The following is a 19,655-nucleotide window of genomic DNA, read 5'->3' as shown; positions in this document are numbered from 1 at the left end:
GTTTTTCACATAATTTTACATGATTTTTGGTCGTTAATTTAAGCAAAAACAAAACAAAAAACCAAACCGAGGAGCCATTTGGGAGCCAAAATGGTCGGATCATTTTAGTGAGCCGAGGCAAAAGAACAGGCTCTCTGAAAAGAGCCGCAATTCCCATCACTATGCCACAAGGCTGGGGAAATGTGTTTGCCTGCGACATTTAAACCCCCTTTAAAGCACATATACATTCGAAGCAAGATGAAACACAAACAGAAATAAAATTAGAAACGGTATTCCCCAATGTGAATGTGTGAATGACTACGATATCACTTGAATAAAAAAAGTTAGGAGAAGAAGAAGTCATTTTGATCACATCGATGTCCTTTCCTAGAATGGAAAGGACCCATCGATTCATATCTCCATGACCGTATCATCGAACAACGATGGCGGGAAAACAGGCGACGAAGCAATGGGAACAAAATTCTTCGGTAATGTGTTGTCGCATGTTTTGGACGTAAAACAACTGCCTCAGGTTACAGATAACCAGACAACGAAATTGTACGTTTTCAGAATGTCTTCATCTTTAATTTCACGAGCAATGGGCGTTATTCAGTCAAAAATACAATATTTTTCTGAATACAAAAGATACTTCACTAGTTTAAAAAAAAACGTATCCATGGATATGATGGACTCGTGTTTCTCTTGGGTAGCTAAAACTGACGCACAGGAAGCAGGACATGAGTAATTTTAATTTTGTCCACAATGGATTGGAATTTCAGACAAATTCGCGGGATTCCGTCAAACACTCAAGATATATTTCATCGGGAGATGCGTGTGAAGGACATTTCGGGCCATTTTGTGGTGGCTTTTATGGTTTTAACTCAAGAAAGCAGTTGCCCTGTGATGACGTCTTAAACACGACCAAATGAAATGTTTAGGCTGCACTCGGTAATGTGAAAAGAGTCGTAGTTCTTGAGTGTTTTGACTACCACAAGAGACTTCAGAAGCCTGGAACGGTGGCCACCTCGAACACACCACTCCGAGGAACCTGTTTCTTTCACCGACAAGGCGGGTATCGCTGGCCTTTTGTTTTGGCTGAGTGCTCGAACGTCGCAGGGACAACATGCCGGCGACGTCATCGAACGAGTAAGAAGCAAGCAAAGACAATCAAAACGGGCGCTGTTGTTTGAAAAACGAATATAAAAACGAAACCAAATTAGGTATCGACAAAGGCTTTTCAAATTCACACAAAAATGAAGCAAAGACAAAAGGGCAAATTAATACAAGCAGCAACGTCATGTTATTGTTTGTTTTCCCATTTGAATGTGTCAAAAACATTTTCGGGTCGTAAAATAAACCAGAAGGCCTAACTGCCTTTCCATTTGGCACACTTATCATTGCGTTACCCAATAAGAAATTATATTAATGACGTCTGAAGTGTGTGGCACCCTTCAAAACTTACGCCATCAGTGACCCTCCTCGCCGATTCATGAATTCATTGATGAATTGATTCTCTGCTTAGAAGCATTGGGTTGTTGGGTAGATGTAGTTGAAGTTGACAATCACTCTTCCAAAGTGTAAATGAACTTGTGTTCCAGTGAACCAGAACACAAATGGCTGGACAACGTGGAGACGTTGTCCAAGCTCTTCTATTTGGAGCTGAGCGAGGGAGAAGAGGGGGTGACGGTCCAAAGCACACTGGCTCAGATGTCCGGGAGAAAGCGGCCAAAGTCCCGCTATCGAGGAGCCACGAGGGAAGACTTGATGCCACGGGCGTCCGGCAACAAGACGAAGCTCAAGACGGCGTCGGTTTACCTCAACCCCAAACGTCTCGCCGGGTCGGCTGGGCTCCCTTTGCTGGAGTCTTTGCTGGGTGTCCTGTGTCAGCCGGATGATGCCTCGGTTGGACGGGAAGGAAGACTGACGGTGGGCGGGCTGACTCCTGGAAGCCCAGCAAGCAAGTGCGGCCGGATCCTCATTGGTGAGGTCAAAATGGGCGCCGTCAGCGGTGCCCGCCCCACCATAGAGAGTAACGTCCTACCCCAATGCGTCCCTCTTTGACCATAACACCAAATCGAAAGCATCACATTCTCATCAATGTGATCAAATTACTTTTTCGGATTCCAAGTCTTTGCTTTGGATTGGATTGGATGTACCTTTATTCATCTCGCGGTGGAGAAATTTACATTTCACAGCAGCAAAGTGATGAAAGTAAGAGGAAAGGAAAGAAAGAAGTAGAAAAACAAAATCCCAGAGCTGCTGGAAAGGCAGGCACTCTCGCGGCGCCATCTTGAAGTGAAAAAAAAAAACTAAATAACAAATAATATGACAACACAAAGAACCAGATGACAATCAACGATGAAAAGGTTTCTTTAGCCGCCATCTGTACTTCTTTGAAAGTGTCGGATGTTTCAGATGACAGCTGAAGATACCTTTTCATTGATGGACCATTCCTGTTCGACTGAGAGCTTACACAGATGAGATGTTGTCATATTGTCTTTGTGTTGTCATATTTGTTATTTTATTCTTTTGACTTCAAGATGGCACCGCGAGAGTGGCTCCCTTTCCAGCAGCTCATGTATTTTGTTTTTCTACTTTCACTCCTTTCATTACTTTGATGCTGTGAAATGTAAATTTCTCCACTGCGAGACTAATAAAGGCAAATCCAATCCAACCATTACTCATGTTCAAAAAACACACGTGAGCCTCGAGCAATGGCGATTTTAGTTTGAGAGCAAGTCACAAAACGGCTGCTCGAGAAAAGCGGATGGAGTGGGCCATTGAACTCGGATGCTACAATGTCATTTTTTTCTCTTGTGTCAAGATCATTTGGGAGTCACACCAGCTACCTTTATGTCCTCTTTGACAACATCCATAAACCTCCTCTTCGGTCTTCCTCTCCGTCTCCTACCTGGCAGTTCAAGGCTCAGCATCCTTCTGCCGATATAGTCACTGTCTCTCCTCTGGACATGTCCAAACCATCTCAGTCTAGTCTCTGTGACTTTCTCTCCAAAACCGCTAATATGAGTTGTCCTTCTAATGTACTCATTCCTGATCCTATCCCACCTGGTCACTCCCAAAGAAAACCTCAACATCTTCAGCTCTGCTACCTCCAGCTCTGCTTCCTATATTTGGTCAGTGGCACTGTCTCCAGTCCAAACATCATGGCTGGTCTCACCACTGTTTTATACACTTTTCCTTTCATCCCAGCTGAAACCCTTCTATCACACATCACACCTGACATTTTTCTCCAGCCGCTCCAGCCTGCCTGGACACGCTTCTTCACCTCTTTTCCACACTCTCCATTGCTCTGGACAGTTGAACCCAAGTACTTAAAATCCTCCACCTTCTTTATCTATTTTCTCTGTAGCATCACTCTTGCACTTGGATCCTTCTCATTCTCACACATATTCCGTTTTGCTGCGACTGATCTTCATTCCTCTCCTTTCCAGGGCATACCTCCACATGTCTCGTTTCTCCGCCACCTGTTCCCTGTTCTCGCTACAGATCACAATGTCATGATGAAAACTAAATGTCTTTCTCCAAAGAAAGGTTCCTCCAGTTAAGGATGAGCTAAATTTGGTGTTTAAACTGAGATGTTGGTACCCGTTGAATGTGACTTGCACTCTAATTGAGTGACTTACAATCATATCCTCCATAGCTTAGCTGAGAGTAGCTGCCATGGCGTGTAAATCAGGGTTGTCAAAGTCTTTTTTTTTTTGGCGGCGGGACACAATGTAGTCAGGGTTTTCTCTCGGGGGCCATTATGAATTTGGGGAATCCATTAGAATGTTTCATCTCCTCCACATAGTACATACAGAGCGCAGAACAAATTGATGAATTATACCAGGCGTCTGGAACCTTTCTGACAAAGAGAGCCATACAAGTAAAATATTTAGATGTATGTTTTTCAGTGAGAGCCACGCACGCACCCAAACACGCACACACGCAAACACGCACGCATGCAAACACGCACGCATGTCATTTCAACAAAATGTCAGAATATATTATGTAAAATAACTGTGGTAATACTCACCATTAATATGAATAGTTTTCCATTCCTCATGATTGTTAAAAAAAAAAAACAGCTAAACGATCGGAATGAAAGTCAACTTCCATTGGCAAAGCTACTGCCTGCACACTGCTCATTAGCTTGCACGCTTGCTTTCTGCGGTCTCTCACAGAAGTATATTGATGCTAACGTTAGCATGGGGCTTGTCAAAGTGCCACTGATATTCAACTGTTTCATTCATGGTATTGGTTCATTGCAAACTAGAATCACGGCAGAACTTTTTCTCTCAATCCTTCCGTCCATTCAACGTCATTTTTTTTACTCTTCAGGCTTATTTAGAAAGGGGCGTTTTCCTGTTTCAACATCAACGGCCATAAGTCAGTATCATCCAATCAAAATTGCGCTTTCCGCCATCTGCGCCCAAACAGGAAATAAACAGTGAAAATGCGAGAATATCTATTTGGTTTTATCGGCGAGCCAGATGCAATCATCAAAAGAGCCATATATGGCTCGCGAGCCATAGGTTCCCGAAACCTGAATTATACAATACAATACATCCTAATTTATATAGCGCTTTCACAACAGCTGCAGCTCCAATAGTTTTCAAAATTGAAGTCGAGAATAATGACTCTTATTATGATTTACATACGACAATTTGAAATTTTGGTCCGGGCGTTAGCAAGCGTTATGGCACTTGACATGGTTGATTAGCTTTCCAGGCCGAATAAAATGATGCGGCCCCCGGGCCTTGACTTTTATAGCAGCGCTCAAAACTTTGCTGTTCCCCGTAGGCGATGTTCTTGTCGCCGTGGACGACGTGGAGGTGAGCGCTGAGAACATCGAGCAAGTTCTGGCATCCGTTTTGGCACCGACTCAGGTGTGAGGGCAAGTTCATCCATACAGCTCTCTTTCATCCCTTTCTTGAAAGGGCTCACCGACTCTCCACTTTTCCAAACGAAAGGCTTTGTTACCCCCTTGAAGCTGTGCGCAAAGGTCTTTTATTTCCCCCAAATCATTTTTCAAGTTTCCGTGTTGCTTGTTGAGAATCATATCGTCCTCCTGCAGGTGAGGCTGACCTTGGCGACGTCCAGCAAGACGGTTGACGGCACCGGATCGGGTCGCCCGGCCACGGCCTCCATTGGCTCGATGGTTCGTCCGCTGCTCGGGGAGGATGCGTCCCACCCGCAGCCGACCGTCGCCCCCGCCCCGCACGTGGTCATGTACCTGTCCTTGCAAATGGATGCAAAGTCACCACGGGACGAGGTCCATCCGGAGGTGCGTTGGGAGGCCCGTCTCCTGCCAGCATGTCTGTGAAAAGACGGCTTTCTCGACTCTGGTGCGCGCAGGAGGAGATCTTGTACCAATACCCGGCGTCAGAGGTGGATGCCCGGCTCAAGGGTGCCAGGGGAATATTCATGACGCTGTGCGACATGCTGGACAGTGTCACGAAGGGTCAGGTTGTCAGGTACGGCGTGTTCCAGACTTGGTAAGGCGAAGCCGCTTTATTGCCACGGCATCTTTCAGAAGTCGACGCGTTCCACGTACAGTCAAACCTGGGTTTTCGACCATAATCCGTTCCAGAAATCCGTTCGAAAACCGATTTGTTTGAAAACTGAAACAGCACTCGCCATTATAATCATTGTGTTTAATCTGTTCCAAGTCGAGAAACAACTTTTTAAAAGCCCCTTTTAACTACTTTAAAGGACAACCGACACCTCCGGACAAGTTGCGTCCCTAATATGTAAAATAACTTCAAATGACTCCTACTGAGCGCATTTTACAAAGAATCCACCACATATAGCTATATTTTACGTTTTAAAACTTGTGCTGAATATTCATGAAGTCTTGTTTTCGAGTTGATGACAATGCCGGAGTAACGTCACTGAGGGAACGCCCCTGACCGAGAAAGCGACACACAGTGCATTTTGGGTACTTTGTTTCGTCTGAAAACACAGTGTTGATTGCGAAATTAGAAGGACAACTACATAAATAACGTGATGGTGAATCGTTGTGTGGCAGACAATTGCGGTAACATAACGAAGGTGTAAGTTTACACAAATTCCCAGCGGACAAACCAGCCATTTCCAACGGAGCAGAGCAGTATAGCGCCAGCCGAGGAGCTCCCCGGAGTGCGCAAATCCCCGCTTAGATAACCGCTGTCATCCTCTCAGCCTGTTTAATGGTTTTGCATGCAATACCATTAAACAATCTGCATTGATGTTGACATCTTGAAGCTTATTATTTCTACTTCATGTCCTTATATGCCACATATCACCGAAGTTGATGCTACATTGCCTATTCACGGAGCTTCATATATGCTTCATATGTCGTGTCCTTCAACAGTTTCGTCGCTTTGCTTACACGGCTCGAATTGATACGGAAGGACTTCTTTAATCGATCACAAACACTTATGCGTTCCTCTTCAGAACTATTTGAATCATATTCATAACTGGATGAGTAACAAGAAAGGATCTTTTTCCGAATCTGAAATCTCTGAAGACATTGTTTTGATTCTGGAGCAAGGCAGTTTGTGAAGGAGTATCCTGATGAGATGTCACGAACTGGGCGCGGGACTTTCGGAATCTCTCCAGTTTTGAGCTCGTTAGTGGCAGGCCGTTTTGGCCAACTTCAAGTCATTTTTATTGGTGTTTTGCGTTTGACTAAAAATATAAGCCTGTGTGTTTTGGGTATTTTAGATGCTATAAAACGTTTTTCTGATGCCAGTTAGGAAACAAAAAAATTGTGTCGGTTGTCCTTTAAAGCAGTGGTCCCCAACCTTTTTTGCGCCACGGACCGGTTTAATGTCAAACAATATTTTCACGGACCGACGGATAAATACAACAAAATAAAATGATACAGCAGGCATGGAAACCGTTTTTTTCTTTCTTTTAAATATAATAATAAATGTAAATCCATTGTGTATTTTTATACAACATTATTAGCAGAGTCCTGGTAACATCGCGCCAACATCGTCTCTGCCCCTTAATGTTCTATGGTCACCATGGTAATGTTTCAACGTGCCTACAAAATAAGATACAGCACAAAAACAAGTACACAGCGCATGAAAAATACAACTCACTACAACTGAATCAGTGCGACCCCTAAGCTTGTTTCTCTGCAACGAGACGGTCCCATCTGGTAATTTTTCATTTTTCAAAATAAAACATAGTTCGGAGTCAGATAATAAATAAAATGGAAATTATGTAAATTATTTATTCTTTCTGCGTGGCCCGGTACCAAATGACACACGGACCGGTACAGGTCCGCTGCCCGGGGGTTGGAGGACCTCTGCTTTAAAGCATAAACTGTATGCAGACGTAATAATAGGGCAGGTACAGTAAAATACTGTTACTGTACTATAAATATCGGATATATAATGTATATTATTTTTTCACCAATATTAATATCCCCATTTGTATAAATAGTGATATAAAATAAAATGAGTCCTCATTTGTTCCATTGAGCCATCATGTGGGAAATAAATGTCATGACAGAGAGTGAATAAAATGATACCATGTATTTGATTGGGTCAAAATGCACGGAAGAGGAATAGGGCCAATGAAGAAAAAAAAATAAAGTTGACATGATTCTCACTTTTATTTCAGAATTCAGACTTTAACGTGAGAATCCTCACGTTAAAGTCATAATTTTGAGATTAAAGTCAGAATTCTGAAATATAACTGAGAATCGTGCCAACTTTATAAAAAGCGATTTGGGTGTGTCAGTATCACCCGTCACCTCGATGCCGTCCCGGTGCCCCATTTTATTTCGAATGTCCGGCAGAACTAGGAGCTGGCGATGACAGGAAAAAAAATCTCTCAAGTCTTTGGGCGGAGCAAAGCGTGTTCCGAAGCTTTGGCGTGGCCACAACCTTAATCAACACCCCTCGAATCGCGTTTCGCAGATTTTTTTTCCGGTTTACACGGCGCCTCGGCATCACTAAACTTCACGGCCAACAGACTGCGGCATCACAGTCCGTTGCCGCTTCACCGTGTTTACTTTGAACTGCGGGCTCCACCGATGGAGTCTGCAGACCTCAAACTGGCTTGACATTTAATGAGCATTTCTTTGGTGGGTGGTCACTGTATTCCGTGCCCAAACCATTTGGCCGATTTGTTGACCCTGACCGTCATTTGACCGATTTTACTTTGGGACTGGAGCCATACCTTCCGGTGACCTTGTTTTGGTCAAGGTCACTGAAGCTCGTTTTGTTTGACTGCTCCCGTAGCTCAACGCTGGTGCTGCAGGACAAGCATCTGGTGCACGTGGGCTACTGGAAGGAAGGCGACGCCTTGCTGGTGGTTGGACTTCCTGCCGAAAGGTACGCGGCCGATGGATCCCGCTAGGGTTGAACGACTCATTAAATTATTCTCGGTTGCTGCAGTGGTTAACAAAAAATAATGCAGATATACCCTCAAGTAAAATAATGACATGGTCAGAGGAGGTGGAGGTTTGGAGGGAGCAGGAGTGAGGGGCAATTCCCTGTTAGATTTCCTGGCCAGTGCTATGGGGAATCACCTGGATGAGAAAAACAAATATAACATCATGGTTCCTTCCAGGGTTCCTTTGGTGTGCCTGCAGACGGTGGTGGGAGATGTCGTGCGGACGTTACAAGTCATGTACGGATCCTTGGACAGGTGGGTCATGCGTGGTGGCGAGCGGGTCTCAGTCTCGCCTTTCGGTGGTGCGTTTGATGGCCCTGGCCTCCGCAGGGCGTTGGGAAGAGCCGAGCACGCGCCGGAGCTGGACTGCTTCTTCCGCTTGTTCTTCCTGCGGCTCACGCAGACGTCCGATTCCTCCTCGGCTCCGTTCACCGACAAGTGCGAGAGTGTCTTCCTGGACGGGCTGCCAGCCGTGCGCTGGCTGACGCTTCCTGTACCGGTCAAAGTGAGTGATTGCGCACGTTGAAGCGGAACTCAAACGCCATTCAAGTTTTCCACCAAGCGCTGCAAACTTTTCAGCCTCCGTTGCAGGCTTGGGCCTTTTCTTTCAAGGTCCCTGAACACCAAATACAGTGATACCTCGGTTTACGAACCCCTTGGCTTACAAACTTTTCGGTTTACGAACGTTAAATTTATGAACATTTTACCTTGGATACACATGGAGCTGCCACAATGAGTGATGTGTCGTTCGCGAACGAGTCCGTTCTCCTAAAAGAAATGGAAGCCGGCTTGTTTTGGTCCTCTATTCCCCGCCCCCAGTCTTCGGTTAAAGCCATGAGATTGGTCAAGAACGCAGCAGTGAGGGGGGGGGGTTAAATATTACAGAGACAGGCAGACGAGAAAATGGAGAGAAAATTAGGAAATTTGGACTTGTTTCAACTTTGATAGTTCAAAAGCAGAGTGTAGACTGCAAGGTTAAAATATCCCATCAATCAGGCTCCACAAATAACCCGCACAAGCCATCTGTACACTTGATGCAAAAAGCTATCAACCCAGCTAATCAGAACACAATTGATGAGGAACTAGGCAAAATGATCGCAGAGAAAGCACCTCCAAGGAATCATTCCTCAAGATGGTGAAAGAAGAAGACTACGTTCCTCATCAAGTGTTTAATCAGTGTCTGAAACTCAGGACAAAATGTTACGGGACACCAGGGCAGACAACTCTGAAAAGTTGCCTGCCCCATTTTTCACAACTTGAAGAACAATAAGACGACAAATCGTAAAAAAAAACATTGTAGTATTAAGGATTTTTTTATTAAGGATGTACCCACCACAAATGATCCCTTGCTTAATATATCGTAAATATCCCTTGCTGATGATTTGGCTCCAGTTGTCGTTTGTCCGTATACTCTTCGTCATGTTGCACAATACAATATTTGCGTTGCGTCATCTGCTACAACCCACGTGAACTCCTTTTTCCACGATGCTTTTAATAATATTTTATACATTAATTTCTAGGCGCCTCTCAAAATTCTCAAGGACACTTTACGTTTTGTAGCGTCATAAATTGTGTTAGCTTCTTTTGAATCTTTCTTCTGGAGCTGAGGTTCTGTTTATCTACTTTGGAAAGTGATATGCAAATGCATGCTTATCACGCTCGGGAAAGTCCGGGAGCACGACGCAGGCTTCTGATTGGCTGCCGTGCCAAGTATGCAAATTGCCAAACGAACCGAAATTCCAAAATTTCCAGACCGAAGAAATCTTTCGGTTTTTTTTCTTGAAGAAGACATTATTTCGGACACTGGTTTAATCAGAAAATCAGAATCAGAAAACCTTTATTTGTCCCACAATGGGGAAATTTGCATGATGAAACCGGCCACTCCATTCCATCAAGCCATCAACGACTATCACAAAGGTAAATAAAATGATTTTATTATAAATTTATATATATATATATATATAATTATAAATTATTATATTTATTTCTTTAATTATAATACCATAGCACCTTTATTATATATAAGGTATATTTTGTGTAGTTTTAAGGCTTAGAAAATTATAAAGTACAACATTATGTTTTATGAGGACCTGGGAACAGATTATTCTCATTTTAATGGTTTGCTATGGGAAATAAATTTTTGGCATACACACTTTTCGCCTTACACACTATCTGGGAAGCAATTAAGTTCGTAAACCAAGGTATGATTGTAATGTGCCCACACTTTTACAGTCTCTTGCTTTTATTGACTTTTTTTAAGGGTGGGGGGAGGGGCGTGTTAGTGTTTGATCGTTGGTATTGAGATACATGATGGAAGTCTCATGTTCTGATCATGATCTTGCGGTGTCTTGACAGTCGTACGTGGACTCGATCCTCACTAACCTTGAGGCCTCGGATTTTGGAGAAATGGTGAGCCAAGGTGCTTTGGACTGGATGTTTTGGCTTTGTCACGCGCAGAAATTGACTTGACGTGCCTTTGCTCATCAGTCAGAAGACTTGTATGGCCTGAGACGCCTCTACGGGATCCTGGGCTCGTGTCTCTTCTACAAGGTGCGTCCAAGCGTTGGCGCTCGGGTTCTTTTCAGCGAGACGAAACGCTCTGACTTGTCGCCACCAGTCCCACCTGATTGCCAACCATCTCCCCAAAGAGGACCTGTTGGATGCGTGTCTCTACATGCGGCACCGCCATCCGCCGCCTCCTGTCGCGTCTGGGCAAAGCCTGGTTCAGCCGCTTGTCTGGCGGGAGGTCTTTCTTCGGGGCTACCGTCCCGGTCGCCACTTCCTCCTCATTCTGTCCCAGGTTAGTGCCAAAGTCCATCCATCCATGGGCTTCATTCATGCATAAATGGCTCGAATGGTAACGTTTATTAACTCATTCGCTGCCATTCCCGAATGTGTTCGGAATTTGTTTTTTCTTGCGGGTGATGCCGATAAAGGGCTGGTCAGACCTCTGGCAATGTTTTTCCCTTCCATGAGGGCGCAGCATTTACCTTTTGTCCATGTTAGAACTTTGTTATAATAATAATAATAATAATAATAATAATAATAATACATTTCACTTATAAGTGCCTTTCAAAACTCTCAAGGTCACTTTACAGTCACAGGATACATTTTTCTGTGGGTGAGCAGCGGCAGCCATATGCGCCAGTCTTTACTCAACCCGAAAGTAACTTAAATAGAGCCAACCAAAAGCTAGCCAATAGATAGGCAATATAGCTAGCTAGCTAGATAGCCAAATGCGCCATATAGCTAATAGATGGCTAGACAGCTAGTCAGACTGCTCATAGCTAGATAGCCAGCCAGCTAACAGACTAGTAGATAGCTAATAAATAACTGCAGCTGTTGCTAAAGCGCTATATAAATCATTATGAATGTACATGTACATAGATGTACATGTATTTTTTATACGTGTATAAAAATGTATACTAAAACGATGTGTGGATACTTAACAAAGGAAGACTTGTTATAAAATAAATACTTGAAAAAAAAAAAGCAGTCAGGTAATTGTTGTTTAACTACCAAACGGAAGCGCGCAGCCAGAGCATGCGGTCTTCTTTCCCCTCTCTCTCTCTCTCTCAAAGTGATGCACTTTTAAGGACGTACTTGCAGCAAGTGTTGCTGCTGTGGTTTATGGCACAACCCGTCAAAATGATGGGTGACCTTAAATTTTCCGTCAATATCTTTCATAACTTTGCTGCTGTGAAATGTCAATTTCTCCACTGGGAGACTAATGAAGGTAAATCCAATCCAATGATAGAAAATAGTTGGGGAATGTAACCTCCACAGAAATATAACTACAGTCTCGTTTAACTAAGATTTTGTTTCAAAGGCTTTCATTTTTTTATGATAAATCCTCTCGAGAAAGCAAATCAAACTTGTGAAATTCCATGCTGATCAATCCAGCTAGCTAGCAAGTGAATTAGCTAACTCTCTATCTATTGGCTGTTATTATTATTATTATTATTATTATTATTATTATTATTATTATTATTATTATTATTCCTTACATAACAGGTGTCAAAGTCAAGCCCCGAGGGCTAAATCTGGCACGCCACATCATTGTCTGAACCCAAATTTCAAATTGTCAAATGATTCATACACAATAACAGTCATTATTCTTGACTTCAAATTTGAAAAATAGTTATTCATTACTTGGTTGTGCGCTCTGTCATATGTGGATGGGATGAAACATGAGAATGGAACAATCTTTTTTTTTGTTGCATTACATAATTAATTCATTCACTGCCAGGCGTGGAAAAAAATCTCTTCACTTCAGTCCCTGGGTTTTTGTCATTGTCAATCAAATTCCCGGACCCACAGAATATAGAGTTTTGAGACTACATAAACATTCAATTCGGCGTAAGAAACCTTAGACTCTCTCCTTTCATCAGAAAAATCAGTTAATTCCTAAATTATATGGGTCTGGAGTTATATGATCTTGAAATAAGGGCGGCCATCCAAAATACAATGCAGTACATACATATTAGTTTATATAGCACTTTAACAATAGCTGAAGCTGGAACAAATCACTCACATGGAAACAAGGGAAATGCTGCCACATTGTGGTAGGGGAACAACATAGCCAGAGGCCATGGCCAACGCTTTATCGGCACGCAGATAAGAAAAAACAAAACCAGAACAAATTCAGCAATGACACTCTATGTCATATTTCCAATTCCCGAATAAATAACCAGCTCGCGAGTCACGAGTTAGCTTTCTTATGACCGCGTAGAGCACAGCAGTTCTCAAGGAACCCATTTTCGTATTTGTGAGTTATTGAAGGAACACCCACTTTCTGTGTGAACGAATATTTCGGGCAAATACGAACACTAAGTAAGAGTGTGTTTGTATGTGTGCGTGTGTGTGCGTGTGTGTGTGTGTGTGTGTGTGTGTGTGTGTGTGTGTGTGTGTGTGTGTGTGTGTGTGTGTGTGTGTGTGTGTGTGTGTGTGTGTGTGTGTGTGTGTGTGTGTGCTCGCGTTTGTTTGTTTGTTTGTTTGTTTGTTTGTATTTTGCCAGAGGTGCTGGCGTCTGTGTGTGCTGCTGGAAGGCGGCGGTGGCCGTACGGCACATTACGATGCGTCTCTGGGACCCGACCGCGTGTATGTGGACCAGGTGCAGCTGGCCGCTTGCGGCAACATGATGACTTGCGGATCGTTGACAGAATCCTAAACCTACGCCGCCGCCGCGTCAGGTGACAGCCACGTTGCTCCGATTAGAGAGCCTGGAGGAGGCCGTGGAAGAAAGCCTCAGCGCCGCCGGGTTCCCGCAGGCCCGAGAGTGGGGAGGCGAGTGGTCCGCTGACACCGGCTCGGGTTCTCCGACCAAGATGGTCAGGCGGCAGGACTCGCCTGATGCCAGTGGAACCATCGTCAAGGTAACGACTGCATCAAAGGATTGGATATTGTACGCTATTTGCTTTTGAAATCAGCAAAAGTTGCCTGCCCGGAAATCAGAGTAAATTATTCAGATTTCGAAATCTTCATTCGGTTTGGAAATGTCTGAATTTCGGTTCATTTGGCAATTTGCATACTCGGCACGACAGCCAATCAGAAGCCTGCTTCGTGCTTCCGTCTTTCCCGAGCGTTTTTAAGGTCGTGCATTTGCATATCATTTTCCAAAGTAGATGCACACAACTTCAGAAGAAAGATTCAAAAGAAGCTAACAAAATTTATGACGCTACAAAACGTAAACGTACATTATACCGTGACTGTAAAGTGCACTTGATAGTTTTGAAAGGCACTTAGAAATTGAACGCACACTGAAAGCATCGTGGAAAGAAGAATTCACGTGACTTATAGCAGACGACGCAACGCAAACATTGCATTGTGCAACATGCCGAACAGTGTATGAACAAACGACAACTGGAGCAAAATCATCAGCAAGGGATATTTACGATCAATTAATAAGCAAGGGAGCATTTGTGGTAGGTCCATCATTAAAAGAAATCCTTAATACTTTGCAACAATGTTTTTTTTTTTGCGATTTGTCGTCTTATTGTTCTTCAAGTTGTGAAAAATGGGGCAGGCAACTTTATGGCTGGGCAGGCAACTTTTCAGAGTTGTCTGCCCTGGTGTCCGGTAACGTTTTGTCATGAGTTTCAGACACTAGTCATGGTATTTTTATTGTTCTCAAACTTTGTGCTTTATCTGTACACTTCATTTTTTTGCTCTTTCAAGCATTTTCAACCTCGATTCTATGATACTATATTATGTTTAAATTGACAATATAATGATGTTCAGAAAATTCATTCAGAAGTGTGGCAAATGGTGAAACTCTTACATACACTTTAAAACGTCTGTGTAAGCTCTCAGTTGTACAGGAGTGGTCCATCGATGAGAAGGTTTCTTCAGCCGTCATCTGTACTTTTTGAAGGTGTCGATCCTCTGGGAGTGGTCCTCTGCTCCCCCCAACTAGAGAGTAGGGACCTATCATAGCTGTGTCCGCCGCCGCCATGTCTGGACATTAAGGATATATAAATAGGGCCGATACGACCAGTCCTCTTGGATAGGAGGCGAAATGTCCGACACCTTCAAAAAGTACAGATGACGCCTGTTGCTTTCTGACTTGTAAGGTCTTACGAAACTGAGGCATCACATGTTGTTGATTCTCATAGCCCCAGTCTTTTCTGGATGGAACTGTTTGATAAAAGCCTGCACATCATTCCACTTTGCCAACATTGCCTTGTTGCGCTCACTTGATGCTGCAGCCATCTCCTCCTCCTCGCCCTCAGATGTACCATCCGTTGCTGGCTTTAAAATCCTCAATAAGTGCCGAACTTCCAGGTTGCCGCATGGCGATATCGGAGTGAATTAGCGATGCTTTCTCACATACAATTGCTTTACCTGCGCTGTCGCCGGATAGCTGCTTTTCGTTAATCCAAATTAACAGAAGTTTTTCAACTTCTTCGATTGTCCGAGACCGTTGCTTTGACAGCATGGAAACACCTTTTGCCACAGACGCACCTTTGATGGCTTCTCTGTTGCGGAGGATGGTAGAAATGGTTGACTTATCATATGCGTACTGGGCCGCTAAATCACACAAACGCACACCTCGTTCGTATTTTTCAATTAACTCCTTCTTCTCCTCGACTGTAATCTTGTTTTGTGTCTACTTCGGCTGAACACGAGCCTGTGGTGTTGTCTTTATCGGTCCCATAACAGCAAAATTATCTGTAAAAAACTCCTTGAGGCGATCGACGTTTGCATTCAGAGAAAGGAGAGAAAGGGGGTGTGGAAATGTGGGCCGGCCGGCTGGGGTGCTGTTCGGTCGTGTGCTTTTGTGTTCTTCCACCGAAGATTACTACACCAGCTGTGGTGCGGGGTGTGTATCGTGAAAAGTAGTGCTAATGCCAAGGTTTAATTTTCATAAATTTAACGTTCGTAAACCGAAAGGTTCGTAAAGTAAGGTGTTCGTAAACCGGGGCCCCACTGTCGTCACTGTAGCTGCAGGGAGTAGTCCTCTGCTCCCCTAACCTGAGAGCAGGGACCACTGATAGCAGAGGGCCAAAACTACCAGCAAATTTTTGTTTTTGTTCGCTGACAAAGCATCTTGGATAAGAAGCGAAACGTCCGACACTTTCAAAGAAGTACAGATGACGGCTGAAGAAACCGTCTCATTGTTGTCTGCTTCATGTGTGTTCATGACACCTTTCCTCAAAATGGCCCTTCACACCTCCCCCAACAAAAAACGGTGGAGAGGGGACTGCACGCACCCACCCTGCTTGGAGTCATGAAATGACGCAACCAAAGCCGAACAGATTTGTCTTGATGTTTTTTTTTTCCCCCCCGTCAGATCCAGTGGACGAAGCCCTCGACGGCGTTCCACCTGAGCACGTTCATGAAGACTCTGAGTCGGAGGGACCCGGATCAAATGTCCGCCAAGTTTGTGTGTCCTCACATTTTCTGGCTCGTGCTGAACTGTTCCCATCTGCATCGTGTGTGCGCGCGACAGGCCGAGTGGTGTCTTGTTCCATTACGTGCTCATGGAAACGGTTCAGGGGATCTTGATCGCGCCCACGCCGACGGAGGAGGCCCGGCTCAGCGGATCCTTCCCCTCACCCCTAATTGGCAACTTTTACCGCTGCTGCCTGTACATTCGGGCGCTATTCAAAGACAACGCGCAGGAGCAGGTATGCATCCATGCCTACCTAGGTCATGCAAATTCTTTTTTCTAGTGTTGGGGGACTATTGTGTCGCATGTGCTTTGTCCGCCCCCCTGTACCAGCTGTCAACAGAGAGAACTGGGGGCATGAGCCATGTCAAAGAGCACGGAGTCCTCTTCCAGTACGTCCCCGCGAACGGGACCAATTTGAGGAAAGCCACTCCCGCCCTGACTTACTGGGTCGTCGGGTACGTCCGACCGACCGCGGAAGGAAAGCGGCCCTGTCGATTCTCACGGCCGCGCCGCTTTTTTCTTTCCATCTGCCAGGCGATTGGTGGAGGAGCCTGTCCGTCAAGAGGTCTACGTGTGCTTTCATGACTCGGTCCCGCTGGTTCCCGTGGAGACGGCCTTCAGGCTCTCCTTCGGTTTGACCACTTAACCTCGCGACTGGAACGTATGAATATGGTCGCCAAAACGGATCGTTTGGTTTGAAGCTTTGTTTTGGACATAAATTGGTGCATGTTGTAATTGAGTGCGAGTACAGTGATACGTTGGCTTACGAACTTAATTGTTTCCCAGACATAGTGTGTAAATCGAAAAGAGTGTATATCAAACATTAATTTCCCATAGGAAACCATTAAAATGAGAATAATCCGTTCCCAGGTCCCCATACAACATAATTTTCTATTTTCAAAATTTCTAAGCCTTAAAACTACACAAAATACACCTTATTTGATGTAGAATAAATGTGCTATAGTATTATAATAAAATAACTAAACTGTACTGTATAATAAAGTACTTTTATTTACCTTTGTGATGGTCGTTGATGGCTTGATGGAAGGGAGTGGCCGATTTCATCAGCATTAAACACTTGATGAGGAACGTAGCCTTCTTCTTTCACCATCTTGAGGAATGATCCCTTGGAGATGCTTTCTCTGTGATAATTTTACCTTGTTCCTCATCAATTGTGTTCTGTTTAGCTGGGTTGATAGCTTTTTGCATCAAGTGTACAGATGGCTTGTGCGGGTTATTTGTGGAGCCTGATTGATGGGATATTTTAACCTCGCAGTCTACACTCTGCTTTTGAACTATCAACGTTAAAACGAGTCCAAATTTCACTGTTTTCTAGCCATTCTATCACTCTCTCTCTGTCGTCTGCCTGTCTCTTTCATGTTTCACCCCCCCCCCCCCCCCCCTCACTGTTGCGTTATTGACCAATCACGTGGTTTTAACCGAAGACTGGGGGCGGGGAATAGAGGGGAAAAAAAAATCAGCTGCCATTTTATTTTTTGGAGAACAGCCTCATTCTCTCTCTAACCCCCGCCCCTCACTGCTGCGTTATTGACCAATCATGTGGCTTTAACCAGAGACTGGGGGGCGGGGAATAGAAGACAAAGACAGTCGGCTGCCATTTTCTTGTTAGAACGGGCTCGTTCACGAACGACACGTCACTCATTGTGGCAACTCCGTGTGTCTCCCGAAAAATAGTTTGTATGCCAAGGTAAAATTTTTATAAATGTAACGTTCGTAAACTTAAAGGTTCGTAAGCCAACGGGTTCGTAAACCGTGGTATCACTGTGTTTGTTTGTCCAAAGGGAGTGTCTCTTGCAATTGACCGGTGACGTGTTGAGGGCATAGAAGACGACTGCGGTCAACTCTGGTCACCCGCGGCCCTCATGAGGGTAATCGCTTCACAAATTGAACAGACAGCGTTTTTTTGTCACGTGTGAAAAAATAACGGTGAACTATTGTGTCATGGACGACAATCCTCAATAACTGTTTGACCATCTTTCCATCTTCTAAAAATGAAACACCCCAAGAGCTCATGTGTGATAAGAATTGACAAAAATAAAGGACATTATCGCTGGTCAGTGGCGAGCTGTGCATTTGACTCCTCGTCCTTCAGAAGTGGTGCTAAACAACTCAAACCCGCCGGAGGCTTCATCAAAACAACGCTGACTCGGCTTGTTTGGCTCGGATGACGCCTCCAACGCAAACCCAAGACCCAGAAAAGGACTTTGGTGTCTTTCCGCGACCAAGAAAGGCCAATCGGACTGCGCCGCTTGGCTGGAGTTCTATCGATTAGCTATCTATTGGCTAGCTACATAGGTGGCTATCTATTTGCTATCTATTAGCACATGTAGCTATGTAGCTGGCTATTTACTAGCTATATGGCTATCTAGCTAGTTAGCTAACTGTCGAGCTGGCTATCTGTCTAGCTAGCTTGCTAGCTATGTAGCTGGCTATTTATTAGCTATATGGCTATCTAGCTAGTTAGCTAACTGTCTAGCTGGCTATCTATTTGCTATCTATTGGCTATCTGTCTAGCTAGCTGGCTATTTATTAGCTATATGGCTATCTAGCTAGTTAGCTAACTGTCAAACTGGCTATCTAGCTAGCTAGCTATGTAGCTGGCTATTAGCTATATGGCTATCTACCTAGTTAGCTAACTGTCTAGCTGGCTATCTATTTGCTATCTAGTGCAGCGTATTCAAACAAATTCCTTGTGTGTTCTACATACATGGCAATGAAGATGATTCTGATCTGTTAGCTAGCGGCTAGCTTTCTATCTATTTGAGTTACTTCCAACCTTGAGAGTTTTGAAAGGCGCTTAGAAATAAAATGTATGATTATTGTTATTATTATTATATCTGAATCAATGCAACCATTCACAGCTATTTTATGAGGATACAACCTTGACTGTAGCTACAGCTGTGACTGATAAAAAGTGTGGTGTGATTGACAACAATCCACTGCAGGGTAGCGTTAGCCAGGAGAGAAGGCCTGCGAGAAAACCTTGGTGTCGCTAACTTGAAATCAAATTGGTTCAAGCAACAATTATTTGTAACGCGACGGTGAATCGTTTTGTGTTGCACCAAGATTACTATTTGATATTCGCTGACAAAACTTCCCAGGAGACAATTTCCATGCCGCTTTGTCGCCATCTTCTGCCTTTTTTGGGTACTACTAAAGAGTTTGTCAGTACATTTCTCTCCAGATGCATCAAAATGACCCGGAATAAATTCTTTACTAGATGAGTAACAAGAAAGCATCTACTCCGAATCTGAAGCCATTGTTTTGATTATCCAGTAAGGCAAGACGTCTTGGTGTGACAGCACGAACAAGGGGGCTGGACCTTCTGAAACTGGCCACTTCCAGTTTCAATTTGAAGTAGTTTTTA

General features: G+C 44.1%; 1 protein-coding gene across 1 annotated transcript; it reads left to right on the top strand.

Moving 5' to 3' along the window:
• Positions 1–691: 691 nt before the first annotated feature.
• Positions 692–18,616, top strand: intu (inturned planar cell polarity protein). Its single transcript, XM_088990923.1, is given in 17 exon segments — positions 692–1,125; positions 1,578–1,960; positions 4,783–4,868; positions 5,057–5,266; positions 5,338–5,456; positions 8,220–8,312; positions 8,551–8,628; positions 8,704–8,878; positions 10,729–10,782; positions 10,861–10,923; positions 10,991–11,173; positions 13,391–13,495; positions 13,497–13,748; positions 16,166–16,245; positions 16,325–16,503; positions 16,593–16,722; positions 16,802–18,616. Coding segments are annotated over 17 exon segments (2,325 nt in total). The 5' UTR covers positions 692–1,102; the 3' UTR covers positions 16,914–18,616.
• The last annotated feature ends 1,039 nt before the right edge of the window (positions 18,617–19,655 follow it).

Source organism: Hippocampus bargibanti, linkage group LG02 (genome assembly GCF_051943395.1).
Source record: "Hippocampus bargibanti isolate YZ-2025 linkage group LG02, ASM5194339v1, whole genome shotgun sequence".
NCBI lineage: Eukaryota > Metazoa > Chordata > Actinopteri > Syngnathiformes > Syngnathidae > Hippocampus > Hippocampus bargibanti.
This window is presented reverse-complemented; position numbering and strand designations above follow the sequence as displayed.